Source organism: Arachis ipaensis, chromosome B8, assembly GCF_059453495.1.
Source record: "Arachis ipaensis isolate K30076 ecotype BB chromosome B8, ASM5945349v1, whole genome shotgun sequence".
In the NCBI taxonomy this organism is placed as follows: Eukaryota; Viridiplantae; Streptophyta; class Magnoliopsida; order Fabales; family Fabaceae; genus Arachis; species Arachis ipaensis.
The window spans coordinates 2,082,831-2,099,178 of NC_142443.1; the positions used below are offsets into that span (position 1 = coordinate 2,082,831).

At 28.3% G+C, this 16,348-nt stretch overlaps 2 protein-coding genes across 2 annotated transcripts; one reads left to right on the forward strand and one right to left on the reverse strand.

Moving 5' to 3' along the window:
• Nucleotides 1–6,165: 6,165 nt before the first annotated feature.
• On the reverse strand, nt 6,166–6,659 carry LOC148546986 (uncharacterized). The gene is made up of 2 exons (XM_088496001.1): nt 6,350–6,659; nt 6,166–6,251 (listed from the first exon to the last, which is right to left on the reverse strand). The coding sequence occupies exons 1-2, from the start codon at nt 6,657–6,659 to the stop codon at nt 6,166–6,168; spliced, it is 396 nt and encodes a 131-aa protein (XP_088352127.1).
• A 4,383-nt stretch (nt 6,660–11,042) lies between these two features.
• Nucleotides 11,043–15,067, forward strand: LOC107613293 (linoleate 9S-lipoxygenase). The gene is made up of 9 exons (XM_016315234.3): nt 11,043–11,313; nt 11,872–12,167; nt 12,247–12,484; nt 12,569–12,889; nt 12,990–13,075; nt 13,160–13,267; nt 13,370–13,674; nt 13,757–14,020; nt 14,136–15,067. The coding sequence occupies exons 1-9, from the start codon at nt 11,097–11,099 to the stop codon at nt 14,890–14,892; spliced, it is 2,592 nt and encodes an 863-aa protein (XP_016170720.1). The 5' UTR covers nt 11,043–11,096; the 3' UTR covers nt 14,893–15,067.
• Nucleotides 15,068–16,348: the final 1,281 nt, after the last annotated feature.

The following is a 16,348-nucleotide window of genomic DNA, read 5'->3' on the forward strand; positions in this document are numbered from 1 at the left end:
TGCCTGGGAAAAAGCAGCACCATTCACACATCAATCAAGGATAATTCATAAAGGAGGGTTTCTAACACTGGAAGAAGCAAAGGAATCATTCAGGGAATATGAAGCTCTTCATCCAGAACAAACCTTAAAAAGAGCAGATAAAGCTCCAATCCAAACCCAGAGAACAGGGATAATAAGAAACATCCCTACAAGGGCTGAAATAAAGGAAAAGAAAAGGGTCTGCAGATCAAATCTCAGAGAAACCCTTAATATAGTCCTGAATTGGACTGAAGAAAAAAGGGCAATTTTGGGATATTATCCTATTGCCAAAGAACAGCTAACAAAGCTGGTTATATTTCCAGATGCTTCCCCATCTGATACCTATCAGTTTTTCCAATATGGATTAATTGATACAATTTTAATTTTTAATGATCTAAAAATTATTAGTGAGTTTCCTGCAGGATTCGTTGATGCAGTAAAGAGATTTAAAAATATGATTGACAATGTAAATCCAAGGGATATATCCCTAAAATTTACAAACAGTCAACCTATTTTTAATAAAGAAGAAGAATGCTTAGTTCCAGCACACCAAGTAATATTCATGTCCGTCTTCCCAGGAAATTTTCAACCAATTGATCAGATTCAAGACTTAACAATTTACAGTCATGAAGGAAGGCTAGCCAGCACATTAGCAAGGGTCTTTGAAAGAACTCAAAAAATAACGAAGGAATCTCACACAAGGATTAATTATAAAAGTAGAAATACTTTGCTTGTGTCCAGCAAAAGAAATGAAATTGAAGAAAGAGAGATGAGACTCTTGGTGGAATTTGAATCAGCATTCTACAACTTATCCAGACTTTTAGAAAAGCTCCCTGAAGGGATAAAGAGGAATCTCTGCTATTTGATAAAAGACAGAGAAGACCACAAATGCCAGCTATGTGCCTCATAGTTATCTGAAGAAAGCAATAATGAAACGGAATCAACTCACATGATGAAAGAAGAGGACAATGCATCTGAGGGTCACATGATAAAAGAGGAGGACAACACATCTGAAGCATCTCTCAATATTATTGCATAGTGACGTAAGCACTTAGGTCATAAAGCACCAACGATGTAGCTGGTGCAAGATAAGCAAACAATGACGTAAGCAATGACGTTATAAGAAGGGTAAGGATGGGAATTGTCCATCAAACCCAACTATTATAAATAGGTTGCTTAGGCAATTGTAGAAGTATCAGAAAATAGAAAGCAGGAGGCAAAGAGTACTCACATGCTAGGAGAGCAAGGAAGAAGCTGCCGAGGCGATTCTATGGTTTGAGGAAGAATTCCTTTAGGAAAAATAGTTCTAAACTCTCCTCTGGAGTTAGTATTTACAATCTCCCCTCTGGAGATAAAAACACCTTATGTAAAATATACTAAATAAAGGAAGTTTTTCTCCAGAAAGGTACATCTTCATCCTAGTCTTTCATTTATGAATTATTTAGAAAGTTTAGAATTAACAGAAGAATCTGATTATTATAGATTAACTGCTTTATTAGATAATAAAAAACAGGCTGTTCTAAAAACAGAATTAAATCTCAAATCAAATGAAAATTTTAATAAACAAAACCTTTTAAAAGAAGTTTTTAATAGAAAAAATATAATATACTATGGAAAAATTCAACTTGAAGCCCCTATAAAGATAAAATCCGCCAATGGAGAACTTGAAATAGCTTTGATAAATGATGAAGAATTAAGTAAACAGATTGAAAAAATTAAGGATCAACAAAAAAGATCTAAAATTGGATGGATTCATATTAGTACTATACAAGTCTTAATCAAATCTACATATATGAAAGGAATTAATTCACCAATAAGCTTAGCAATCTGTGACAAAAGAATTACTGATGACCCAATAGATCAAATAATTGGAATTGTTCATGGAAACTTGGCAAACGTAAATGTTAAATTCAATGCCCATCTTGGATATGCTATACCTTTATCAACTGAAAATCTTGGAAGATCTATAAGTTTGGCTTATAAATTTCACAGAAAGAATCTAATGGAACAAGATGATGAACCATTTTCAATTACATATGCAATAAATTATGCTTTAACAAATAGCCATCATAATATAATATTTAAAAACAGAGAAAGAATTTATGTCGATGAATTATTTCAGAAAATTGTAAAAACAGAAATACCAAAATATAAAGCTATTGAAAACCCAGTTCTATTATTAAAAGAACCATCAGGAAAATTATTTTCATCGAATTTTCAAATAAGAGAATCTAAAATTAATAGCCCTTTAAGTTTATCTAAGTTAAAGATTAAAGAAGAAAATTCTGAAATAAAAGAATTAACAAAAAAGGTCGAAAAATTAAATGAAACCCTAAACACTAAATTATGACAATAAATAAAGAAGAAATATATGTAACTTATCAAGACAAGAAACAAGAGCTCTTTGAAAGAGAAAATCGTTTGAATTATTTACAGTTTTCTGAAATAAATCAAAGAGCATTTGAAGCTCTAAAAATAATCTATGACAAGTTAAGAAGAGAAGTTGAAGAGCTAGAAAAATTAATAGAATCTATAGAAAATAGTGATGAATCGATGATAGAGTTTGCAGAAATTTTAAAATAAATAATAAAGCATAAAAAGATTGAAAAACCAGAAAATAAAATAAAAAGAAAAAGGGCTGAAAAATTAAAAAGTAAAATAAAAGAGTATAAAAGGGAATTAAATAACCTTCAGATCGAAATTGATGACCTTATAATAAAAAGGATAGAAATAAGAATAAATATAAACAAGTTGGAATTAAATTTAAAAAATTTATAAATGTCTGGAAAACCATATTATGACTTAAAAGAATTAAAACTGTTGAAAGAAAAAATGGAGAATGAAGTCGAAAAATTAAGAAGGTATTTAGAAACAACAGAAAGTGTAGAAATAAAAGAAGTTTTTGAGGATTTGAGAAATTATATTAAAGGAAAAGACAAACAGATAAAAGATTTTATATACAATAATTCATGCAAAAAAGAATATTATAAACTAAAACAAGATTGAAAACTATAAAAATGAAATCACAATATACATCAAGGACTAGTAAAAAATTAGATAAAAATGGTAAAAATTGGTATCAGAGCCAAGTTAACGATTAAGGGTAACACTTTTTTTTTTAAGCAACACTTTTTAGTGAGACGCTTTTTTGCCATAAAAGACAAAAACCTGTAAAGATGCATCTTTACAGTAGATGGCACCAAAATAAATTGATTACTAAACTAAATCTATGTTGTCTTGAATGAAGAAGGAAAAGTACAACTAACAAATAATAATGACTAATTAAGAAAACATGCTTCTAAAAGAGTAGATCGAGCAACTAGCTATAAATAAAGGAAATGATATATAATTTTTTTGAGTGTCAAACGATAAGAAGAAAAAAAAAGAAAATACACCAAACACGAGGCACTACGTGTCATTGTAACAACACTATTAAATTTTTTTACACGGGTAGAGTTTAGTTGAGATAATAGAGATCACCAAATTTTTTATAAAAAAAAATAGTAGTATTTTTTTAAAAAATAAAAACTAATTCAGTTGACTCAAATATTTTATTATGCCTTAAAACATCTAAATTTAATATTCATCTCTTGTTTTTATTACACAATAATTTTTAGTTTTAAATATTAAAAATATGTTGAATTTAAACGGAAGTGGATAGACATTTGTTGGCATTCACAACACAAAAATTTATCTAACAAAAAAAATTAAAAATATAAAAAATTAGATATTTTTTATTTATTTAATTTAATATTATTGTATATTTTACTGTTTATTTAATTTAATTTTTTATATGATAAAAAATATTAGAATATTCAATAAATATTGATATTATTATATTTATATAAATTGATAAAAAGAATTTAATAAATATTATAAATTACTAAAAAGTTTAATTCTCATTCAATTATTGAAAATTTCAAGTCACTAAAAATTCGAAGAGTATCATTATAAACCATTTTATATTTATTATTTTATTAGTAACAAATTTAAAAAATAATTTTATTTATAAATTTTATTTTAATATAAATATTATTATTAAATTTTTATATTAAATTTTTGGTTCCCTCAAAATTTTATTTCAAACTCCCCCACTGATTTCAATTGCTATATGCAATTAGATGCTGCATACTTAGCCAAAGCATCAGCAAGAATTAATCATATTAACAATACTTATATTTTACCCTTTCAAAAGCTTCCTTAAAGAACAAGCTAAACCTATACTCAACTCTTTTAAAGAAACTCCAGAACCTGCAATGTCATGTATAAGGTAGTTTATCAACCTATTATTTTTCTTTGTAAAATCTCAAATAAGAGAATATTAAGCAACAAATTAAACCAGTATAACAAGAAAGAAAAAGATCAACACATAGCATAATAGAAGCTAAGCTATAATCTAATTGAACCCTAAAAGAAAATAAAAGGTTCAAGTTAAATGTACAAAGTGCAAGTCAGAATTATTCACCAGAACAAAATATAGGGGAACAAAGTTAAATGCCTTATGATTTTACCTTGGACAAATTTCAATAATAATAATTTATTTTAATTAGCAACTTATCACAGAAAAGTAGTTTAAGGCTTAAAAATAGGGAGGACATTAAAAGGTTTCACTGCAATTTATTATACATGCATTCAAATCAACATGGTCGGGGTAGGACTAGAACATTTCGAATGAATAACGTACTTTTGGATTAGCTCAAGTCTGGAGCAGCCGAGCAGGTGATCAGAAGCTTCAACTGTTATTTTAGTTAGACTGCCGAAATAAGCTTGAGGATAAAGTTACTAGAGCTTGAAATAATTACTCTTTGTATTTCGTTTTATTTTTTACATCTTTTTATTTTAGTGTGGACGGATTATCCGAGAGACAGAACCAATTTTTTTCCCTCAACTTTGAATACTTGCACCATTGGCCATTCATGTTTAATTTTTACTAATTAAGTCCTAAAACTTTGTTCAACTTTTCGGATATGTATTTTAACTACCCAAACTTCTATATGTAGTCAATTATAATAACAATGTATATGTAAATGATATACATTATTTTCATCAACTAAAATTTTAAAAGACATCGTCAACTAGTACATTACAAATTTGTATTAGTTCGATAATATAAGTCTACGAAAGAAATTGCATTTTATAAAGTTTAAAAATTTTTATTATGTGATAGGTTAGTAACAAGTACATTACAAATTTTTATAGTAATCATTGTAATAATGTTTAATTTAATAATTGTTATTAAAATTTCAGTTGTACTCGTTATAAAATAAATAATTACAATATATAAATATAAAATGAATTGACCGATTTAAAAATAGGACAATCTAATAATATTGAAAGCCATTTAAATTAAAAACATAATTTAAAAAATAAATCCTGCACATACTTACATAATTATGAATTTATAATATGATAAATATTTTTCAAAAAGTTATTGTAATGCTTGACTTCTAAACACTGAATTATTTATTTAAATAGTTTAATTTTTATCTAACCTAATATAATAAAGTATATTTAAACCTTATTATTATTATTATTATTATTATTGGCTTAATTCAAATTACATACACATAATTCGAATAAGATAAATTCGAACTCCCCATTAATAATTCGAATCATTTTGATTCGAACTTCACCTTGCATCGAATCAATGGGATTCGAACTATTCACACTGCAAACTCCCTCACTAATTCGAACATGGTTGATTCGAATTACTAAACTTTTTAGTTCCAATAGATTTGATTCAAATTATATAAAGACATACTTTTAGTTGATCCATGTCTTATTTTTTCGTTTGATTTAATCATGTAAATTCTGATGCAAGCTGGCTTAATACTGCCATTTACCCTATAAATGATGCCCCAGCAGATAAAACAACAAATGACATGCTAAAGACTTCATCAACTAAAACTATAAAAGTGTACAATTGCAACATTATTCCATCCATCAAGTTTCATTTATGCTAGAAATATTGAAATCCAATATGCATATGGAACTATTTATTCATTAACTACTATATATCATGTTCATCTCATGATTATCATCCTTCAGACTTCTGAGAGATATTCCGTGAAAAATTGCGTAGACCAAGTAATGTATCAAAATTGTAGAGAATTCATCAGGTATGTAGAAGCCTTAGTACAAACAAATTTACTTATCTTTATCTATATCTTTATCATCGCCGTCTTTATCATCCTTCGGAGGAGGCCGGTTGAATTTGATTGCCTCACGCAAAGCTGCCACATGATGAAGAGAACAAGAACAATTAATGGTTATGGAAATTAAACTTTGTTTTTTATTAGTGAGTAGTTGGTTAATTATCCGGGAAACTAACTTTTATCCCGCAACTCTGTGAGAACCTTTAAGCCTATTTTGTATTCTTCAACAAGATTTCGTGCTTGCATACGTATGGCTCCTAATTCGGCCACCTTTTCTTGGAACACTGCTTCAGCAATTAATCTGGCCTCGGTTTCCGCAGCATCCGCAGTTTCTTCTTCTGATGATTCTTCTTCTGATGATTCTTCTTCTTTTGATATATCCATGTCTGAAGTTGGTACTGGTTCTTCTTCTGATGATGCTGCCATCTTGCCCTTATCCATTTCTGAAGTTGCTGCTGCTTCCTCTAGTTTCTTATTTGGATCCATCCTTGTGATGCAAGTTACAACAATGTTGTACCTTGACAAAATTCAAAGAGTACAAAAAGAGTACCCAAAGATAAAGAATATTTTAGTATGTATTTTTTGATTGATTGAATTATAAGAGTAAAACTAAATATATATAGAGTATTGTCTACGAAAAAAAAGTAAAAATAAGATAAGATGGTAAAATAAAGATAAGATAAGATAAAATAATAAAAATTAAAACTAAAACTGAATTTATGAATTTTGTTGAGCTGAATTTATGGGCCATAAGACTTCTTTGTCATTGACTAAGTTAGAATAATGATTTAATATACTTAGTTAGGGGATGCAAAAGATCATAGTAGTGAAATCCACATGGAATAATCAAGAAAAACAAGCTAAAGAAGTAAAGTATACAGTATATACTATACATATTGTTAATGCGGCAAAAAATTTCCCTTACATGCATGTCAAGTATGATAATAATACTTCTACAGAAAAAATCACGGGATAAAATTTATTCAAATACAGGAATCAAAACAAAAGGAAACTCATCATGTTTAATTGTTGCATTATAGCAGATGTAATCATGAATAGAACCCTAATTTGGATAGTACGTAACACGATTCTTGAATTTCCAGTATCTATGAGTAGAACTAGCTATAAGCACGTACAATAAACAAAATCAAGTAAAACGTAGCATAAAATATAATGATAAAGGAAAGTATTATCATACTTATAACAGGGGATTGAAGTGGAAGTTACTGAAAGAGAGAGATAGAAAATGATGAGGGAAGGGAATGTGTGTGTTTGAGTGCTATATATACACAATGAGTTTGAGGGAGTGAGAGATTGAATTTCAAAGACGCGCGCTATACTCAACAATAACTAATCGAAGCTGTAACCGTCTATTAGCACCTTTCGCTTTTTGAAATTTTTTTTTTGTTCTTTGTATAGTTACTTTTTTATTTTACACATAATTTCTACTTATGTTGTCTTTTTTTCTGTTCTATAGAGTACATGTGTAGTACTCTCTACCTATCTTTATTTCACTTAATAAAAAAAATAATAAATATGTGTATGAAGAATAATAAAAAATAATGAAAATGAAAATAAAAATTTTTTAAAAAATAATGGAACAAAATATAATTTAACATATTGAATATAAAACTAAAAAAAATTAGCAATTAAAATTATGCAAAAAAAAGAGTTCCTTAAATTTAAATTTTTATATCTACTTCAAATTAAATAAGATTAAAAAAAATAAATTTATAAATATTTATAAATTTTTATCTTAATTGTTACGTATAATAACAACATAATAATTTTAGTATCATACTTAAATTAATTTAAAATTTATTATTCTATACATTAAAAAATATATAACTTATAAAATTTTTATTTTTATTTTTATTTATTAATAATTTATTATTTATTAAAATTTTTATTTTTTATCTCAAATTTATAATTTAAAAAACATAGAAATTAATTTTCTAAAAATATTAAAAAAAATAAAAATATAAAAATTACAATTTTGTTTTGAAATTAAATGAAATTTTAAGAAAATCTTAATAATTTTATTAGTTAGAGACATACAAGTTGACATATTAAATCTAGAGAAATATTAAAAATTATTACAAATAAGTGTTAAGAATAGGAAAGATATTTACCAATAATATAATATTTTTATATTCAATTATATATGTTAATAGTAGTGTCCATAATCCATATAATATTACTCTTTTAAGAAGATATAAAATATTTGATATTATTTTTTTATAATTGTTGGCAAATTTTATAATTTGATTAACAAAAAATCTGAATACTTGATATCTTAAATTTTGTGTGAAAACAATAAAATATGACTTAACAAGTAAGTCTGACAAATAATAAGGATCTATATAATAGGTATACATCTAGATATCTAAATCTAAGAAAAAAAAATTCCTTTAGCAAATTTTTAATAACTCGAAAGTTAATACAATGGTAGTTATGGATCAAAGTGATAAACAAAAATGAAAGTTGGAATAATAGTACAGTGATAATTAATTACCATTGGGATGAATAGAAGAAGAAGAAAAAAAAATAAAACAAGGCACCATAATAATAATGATGAGACAAAGAATAATGTATAATATGATGAGACAATATAATCAAAATAAAAATTAATAATCTTAAAAAATAATAAAATTAAAGATAATTAAAGAGGTTCAAGATAAGATTGAAGAAATATATTTTTTATCTATTAGAATTATGAATAAAGATAAAAAATATTTTAAATATAAATTTTTAAATTTATTTTTAATTAAATAGAATTGAAAAAATAAATAAATTTAATAATATTTATAAATAACTAATCTTTAAATAATATTAATAAATTTTTATATTAATTTTATTACACATAATAACAAATTAATATATTTTTAATTTTATTTTTTAATTTAAATTTATTTATTTTAATATTTTACATATTAAATAATTTAAAATATTTTATTTTTTATAATTTATTTTTAATTATTATTAAATTAATAATTTTAAAATAAAAATATAAAATTAATTTCTTAAACTCGCTGCTAGTAACTATACTGAGAGAGAGAAAACGATGAGAGAAAGAAATGTGTGTGTGTTTGAGTGCTATATATACACACAATGAGTCTCAGGGAGTGCTATATATAGTTATATACACACAATGAGTCTCAGGGAGTGAGAGATTGAATCTCAAGAGACGGGCGCTATACTCAACAATAACTAACCAAACTGTAACTGTCTATCAGCACCTTCGTTTTTTGAAATTCCCTTTTTTCTTTTTTGTTATTTTCCCGCCCCAATTACACTTCTATGACCCGGCCCAAATATATTGGCCCAATATTCAATTTGTTAAAAATGTGTGATATATATCATTTGGATCTGTACCAAATGTTTAAGAGTATTTGTTGTTTTTAATCAGTATTTTTAGTTAATCTAATTCTAGTATAATATTCTAAACATATTTTTAACTCATATTTTTACTATATTTTTTTTTATCGAAGATATGGAGACTGGAATCCGCAACCTCTTAATTAAGTATAGGGAGACTATGCCATTTAAAATTTGAAAAGATAGGAGACTCAGAACCCACAACCTCTTAATTGAGTATGGAAAGTCTATGCTATTTGAGCTATTACTCATTGGCAATTCATATTTTTACTATTATTAACTAATTATTAATAAAAAATAATAAATTTTATTAATCCTCTAACTTCTATTATATCATTGTTGGAATAAATAATTTTATTAACCTAGATAATTCATATTAAGTCATAAAAAATATATCATAAAAAATATATCATAATGCGGAAGCATACCTTTATTCATAAGAGGCAGAAATGGAAGGATTTGGATCTTGTGTTCTTTCGATCTTTCTCAACCAAAACCTTCTATATTCCCAACAACTGCAACTCTTTTGATGGGGAAAGAGCAACAAAGGCGGCTTTGGTATATTGGGGACCGAAACCCTGAAAACTTATTTATATTTGAGCATGACACCCATTAAACCCTAAAATCCAAATAAATTAGTATCTAAAGTTCAAAAGATAATATATCTAAAATCCAAAAAGATAATTATCTAAAGAACAAAAGATAATATCCGGTTTTATTCTCATTTAATTTCAAATCAAAAGTAATAATGACTTATTCAATTTAGCATTTATAACAATAAATGAGATCACTATTATATAAGTCATTTAATTTAAAATAACATAATTTGTAATTACAATTAATATATGTATTGTCCACAAACAAATTAAAAAATTAAAATAATTTTCTAACACTCATATAATAGAAGTTATAAATATAGAAGTTGTAAATTTAATATTAATTATTTTTTATTTTAAATTTTTGTCAATTTATTAATTTTAGAAAATTTGTTCTATATTATTCATATCATTATTAATATGGTTCCAACTTCTAACCCTAACATTATACTGTGAGTCAATACTATGCGTATGGATTTAAATATCGAAATCAGCATGTTGAAAAAAAAAAATAAAAATAATGAAGGCATTTTTATTATTAACCAAAGTTTCTGTGCATTGCATCATCACAATATGGCTGGCATTCATTTTTGTGTGATAAATTGGAAGAGCATAAGTACTAGTTCCGATACAACTGCATGCATTGGATGCGGTGAGATAGGTACGTGGGCATTGGCATGCAGTAGTGGTTTGTGAGGTTGGTTGACGAGTGTTGAATGCTTAAGACGTGTAATCATCACACTACATTGTCTCACCATGTGTGCAAATAATTAAAAATTTCTGCATGTTAGTTGCAGTGGCTGCATGACACCTTGCACATAATAATAATGGAGTATTACGTTCAAAACGTAAACACGCAGCTTATAAATACCGTACCACATTTCCTTGCTTATTTGCAATACAAGCTACTTAATTAATTAGTTAATGTTTACTTAGCCAAATTGCGAAGATGTTTTCGGGAGTGACAAGTCTGGTGAACAGGGGACACAAGATTAAGGGCACGGTGGTGCTGATGCGCAAGAACGTCCTTGACATCAACTCCCTTACCAGCGCTCAGGGACTCATCGGCCAAGGCCTCGGCTTCGTCGGCTCAACCATCGATAATCTCACGGCCTTCTTGGGCCGCTCTGTCTCCCTCCACCTCATTAGTGCCACCAAACCAGATGGTTATGTTGCTCCCTTTTATTTTTTTTTTAAATATTATTCGTATACTAAAATTATCTCTAAAATTAACGGTATATAAATTAATATATATTTATATACTGATAGTTGATTCTATATACATTTAACATAGTCGATTTCTTTTAGATTCAGCTTAAGCTTTTTATAAAAGTATGTTATTTTACTCAAAAGGTTCAGACTTCAGAGATCATACTTCTTTATTTAAAACAGATCAAAAGAAAAGTTAAAGTTTATATAAATTTTGTATTGAAAACTCAGGTAGGTACAAACCTTAATTTTATTATTAAATAATAATTTAGGTAAATCTATCGATTCATTCAACGGCTTTTATTTATTAATTTTATGTCCGGAACTTTTACCAAATTTTATACAAATTTAAAAAATACTATTATATAAAAAAATATATTAAAAATATAATCATAAATTATTGTGTGAAGAAAAATATAAGAAATATAACCTTTTTTTTGTCAGCTGGAATTTTAGAAAAAAAAAATAGTTTGATGAGGATGGTTATTCTGATTATTTTTGTTTTATTATTGTAGGGAATGGGAAGGGCAAAGTTGGAAAGAGCACGTTTTTGGAAGGCATAATATCTTCGTTGCCAACATTGGGAGCAGGGCAATCTGCATTCACTATTCATTTCGAATGGGATGATGGTGAGATGGGAATTCCAGGAGCATTTTACATCAAGAATTTCATGCAAACTGAGTTCTTCCTCCTTACTTTGACTCTTGAAGACATTCCAAACCATGCAAATCTCAAAATCCACTTTGTTTGCAACTCCTGGATTTATAATGCTAAAAACTACAAAACCGATCGCATTTTCTTTTCCAACAAGGTAATTAAACTAAATTAAACTAGTTATTAATTAACAAATAATTAAAGTAATTAATGAAACATAATATGCATCCATGCAGACATATCTTCCAAGTGACACGCCAGCACCACTTGTAAAGTACAGGGAAGATGAATTGAAGAATTTAAGAGGAGATGGAAAAGGAGAGCGCAAAGAATATGATAGGATCTATGATTATGATGTTTACAATGATTTGGGGAATCCAGATAGCAATGAAAAATATGCTCGCCCTGTTCTTGGAGGATCTACTTTACCTTACCCTCGTAGAGGAAGAACAGGAAGACCAACCACTAACAAAGGTCAATTATTGATTTATTCACATGTAACATGTTTAATTTGTGTTATTAGTGCTAATTAATTTTGCTTTCAACTTAATTAAACAGATCCTAAGAGCGAGAAACGGAGCGATTTTGTTTACCTACCAAGGGACGAAGCATTTGGTCACTTGAAGTCATCAGATTTTCTAACTTATGGACTAAAATCTGTAGCACAAGATGTGATGCCTGTTCTCACAGATGCATTTGATTCAAATATCTTAACTCTTGAGTTTGATGATTTTGCTGAAGTGGATAAACTCTATACTGGTGGAATTACACTACCTACAAACTTTCTCAGCAAGTTTTCCCCTTTGCCAGTACTCAAGGAAATTCTACGAACAGATGGTGAACAATTCCTTAAATATCCACCACCCAAAGTCATGCAAGGTATATATTTATATTTATGCTACAATTATCTTATACATTGAACAATATTAATGTGGCGAATAATGTGAATATAATTTTAAACTGAAATTATGTGATACAGTGAATAAATCTGCATGGATGACTGATGAAGAATTTTCTAGAGAAACACTAGCTGGTGTAAATCCTAATGTCATTAAGAGTCTTGAGGTAATTCGATTAATTTGTGGTAATAAGTTTTTAGGGAATTGCATTCAATTATAGCTTGGATTTGGTTAATTTTCATGTATGCAGGAGTTTCCACCAGGTAGCAAGCTAGATAGTAAAGTCTATGGTGATCATACTAGTACAATGAAAAAAGAACATTTAGAGCCTAACTTAGAAGGGCTTACTGTAGAACAGGTAATAATATATATCATAGAAATCTATTTGTTTTTTTTTTAATATGTGGTAGTGATGAACAATTAACAATTAATTAATGAATTAAATTTGGGTGAAACTCAGGCTATTGAGAAAAAGAAATTGTTCATTCTAGATCACCATGACTATTTGATTCCATATTTGAGAAGAATAAATTCAAGCAAGACAAAGGCCTATGCTACAAGGACTATTTTCTTCTTGAAAGATGATGGAACTTTAAAGCCACTGGCCATTGAGCTAAGCAAGCCACATCCTCAAGGAGAAGAGCATGGTCCTGTGAGTGATGTCTATCTACCAGCACATGAAGGAGTTGAAGGTTATATTTGGGTACTGGCCAAGGCATATGTTGTTGTAAATGACTCATGCTATCACCAACTTGTTAGTCATTGGTATGCAATAAACTTAATTAGTTAATGTATATTCAAATGAATTATTAACATTCATAATAATTTATGAATGACATATATGCAGGTTAAACACTCATGCAGTTGTTGAACCATTCGTGATAGCAACAAATAGGCATTTGAATGTGGTTCACCCCATTAATAAACTACTTTCCCCACACTACCGTGACACCATGAATATAAATTCACTTGCTCGGAAAGCCTTGATTAATGCAGATGGTATTATAGAACAAACATTCTTGTGGGGTAGATATGCTTTGGAAATGTCTGCTGTACTCTATAAGGATTGGGTTTTTCTAGATCAAGCATTACCTAATGATCTCATCAAGAGGTAATTAATGATGGTCTATATATTTTAGTCTCTACCCTTAATTTGTTATGCTAAATACTGATATGACAGGTAGTATCTTATACTAATGGTTGTTAGTTTGTTGTTTTTGACTCAGAGGAGTGGCAGTTAAGGATTCATCTTCTCCCCATGGTGTGCACCTTGTGATTGAGGATTACCCTTATGCTTCTGATGGATTAGAAATATGGGATGCTATTAAATCATGGGTTAAAGAGTATGTGTTCTTTTACTACAACTCAGATGATGCACTAAAACAAGACACTGAACTCCAAGAATGGTGGAAAGAGCTTGTAGAGGTAGGTCATGGTGACAAGAAGAATGAGACATGGTGGCCAAAGATGGAAACTCGAAACGAGTTGATTGAAGCTTCAACCACTCTCATATGGATTGCTTCAGCACTTCATGCAGCTATTAATTTTGGCCAATACCCTTATGGAGGTTACATTCTTAACCGTCCAACACTTAGCAGAAGATTCATGCCTGAGAAAGGGTCTCCTGAGTATGATGAATTGGCTAAGAATCATGAGAAGGAGTTCTTGAAAACAATCACAGGGAAGAAAGAGACACTAATTGATCTTACAGTTATTGAAATTTTGTCAAGGCATGCTTCTGATGAGTCCTACCTTGGACAAAGGGATGATGGTGAGTTTTGGACTTGTGATACTGAGGCATTAGATGCCTTTAAGAGATTTGGAAAGAAACTTGCAGAGACTGAACAAAGATTGATGCAGAAGAACAATGATGGATCATTGAAAAATCGTTCTGGACCAGCTAAGATGCCTTACACTTTGCTTTATCCTTCTAGTGAGGAAGGGTTGACTTTCAGAGGAATTCCAAATAGTATCTCTATCTAATGAGTCTATGATGATGTCTTTAAATAAAAGGAATCTGATTCCTTATTAGCTTCATCCACCTATGTTTGTGTTGTCATTTGTATTTAGTAGTTTTAATTTGATGCTAATTAATAAGAAAGTTGTATGTGTTTGCATAATGGAAACACAATAATAGAAGTTGTTTGTGTTTGATCAATGCAATGGTTGCACTATTAATACTTAAGCTACAGCAGTAATCTTTTTTTGCAAAATTTGATTGCATTTGATGAAGATGATCTCTGATGAGTCCATATCTAGAGTTATTAATCAACATACATAAGTATTCTATTAAAAGTTGTATGTGTTTGCATTATTTGCAACTAATTAAAGGGATTAATATTACTATTTGAAGCTTTATTAATAATAAAACACAAAACCCTATAAGAAAATCTTTTTGGGGCAGTGTGATATGAGTATTTTATCATTAAAAAATGAGTTTTAATTTTGTAGGTATTACAAAGAGTTTGAGTTATTAAACTATGATCATATTAAAATTTAGCGGTAGAGTAGGTGTCTCTACAAATTAAAATTGGATTCTATATTGGATATGAAGAAAACATTTTCTACGCTTTCAATAAGTTTGGGTCAAATTAAGTGCAAAGTTCAGCAGAGGACGATTACTATTTTATTTGAACCAAATTTTCAGTTAAGTGAAAAAATTAATAAAATGATAAAATAAATAATAAATTATTCTTAAATTAAAATAATAAAATGCACATATATATGATAAAAATTATAAATTTAATGATAATTAATTTTTTATTTTATTATTTTATTAATCTTCTCAATTTAATTTAAAGAATCTAAATTATATATAGACCAGCCAGTTGATTGGAAATTAAGTATGTGCACTCTGTTCAACGTAGCTCCTCAAGAGCCAGATATATAAATTCTTAAATTCTTGGGCAATTTACCCAAATAAATAAAGTAGATGAAATCTTTACTCAAATACACAAAACAGAAACATGTTATGTGCATGTGTAATTTTTTATTTCTATGTAATCCGTGGGAAGTAACCACGGTTTCTAATTTTTACATAAACCGTGGCTGCCTAGGACGGATTATGATTGTTTTGTGTTGTGTGTAAACCGTGGTAAGTAGCCACGGATTACGAAAGAAAGAATAAACCGTGGCAGGCTCTCCCGGTTTATGAAGATGACTAGATGGTGATAAAACGTTGTGGGAGGGAGAGGGAGAGGGACTGATATACTGATCAGTAGTCAGTACTATCCATTAGAAGAGTTTCAGAATTTGAGTGGAAAAAGAGAAAAAAAAAGATTAATTTTTTTTATATCTTATTCGATAAAAAGTTAAAAACGTATCTAATATTTCTTATTTTTTTATTAATGGTTTTAAAATGATTAAAATGAATAATTAAGCTAAATTTTTTAGATCTTATTCAATAAAAATATATCTAACATATTAAATCAAAATATGA

What these genes read in the sequence shown, in the direction of transcription:
- LOC148546986 (XM_088496001.1), bottom strand. Translation starts at nt 6,659, where the DNA reads ATGGATCCAAATAAGAAACTAGAGGAAGCAGCAGCAACTTCAGAAATG. An exon ending in CACAGAGTTGCGGGATAAAA is followed by an intron (nt 6,252 to 6,349) that starts GTTAGTTTCCCG and finishes ATCATGTGGCAG; the next exon opens with CTTTGCGTGAGGCAATCAAA.
- LOC107613293 (XM_016315234.3), top strand. Translation starts at nt 11,097, where the DNA reads ATGTTTTCGGGAGTGACAAGTCTGGTGAACAGGGGACACAAGATTAAG. An exon ending in GCATTTTCTTTTCCAACAAG is followed by an intron (nt 12,168 to 12,246) that starts GTAATTAAACTA and finishes GCATCCATGCAG; the next exon opens with ACATATCTTCCAAGTGACAC. An exon ending in AAGGGCTTACTGTAGAACAG is followed by an intron (nt 13,268 to 13,369) that starts GTAATAATATAT and finishes GGTGAAACTCAG; the next exon opens with GCTATTGAGAAAAAGAAATT.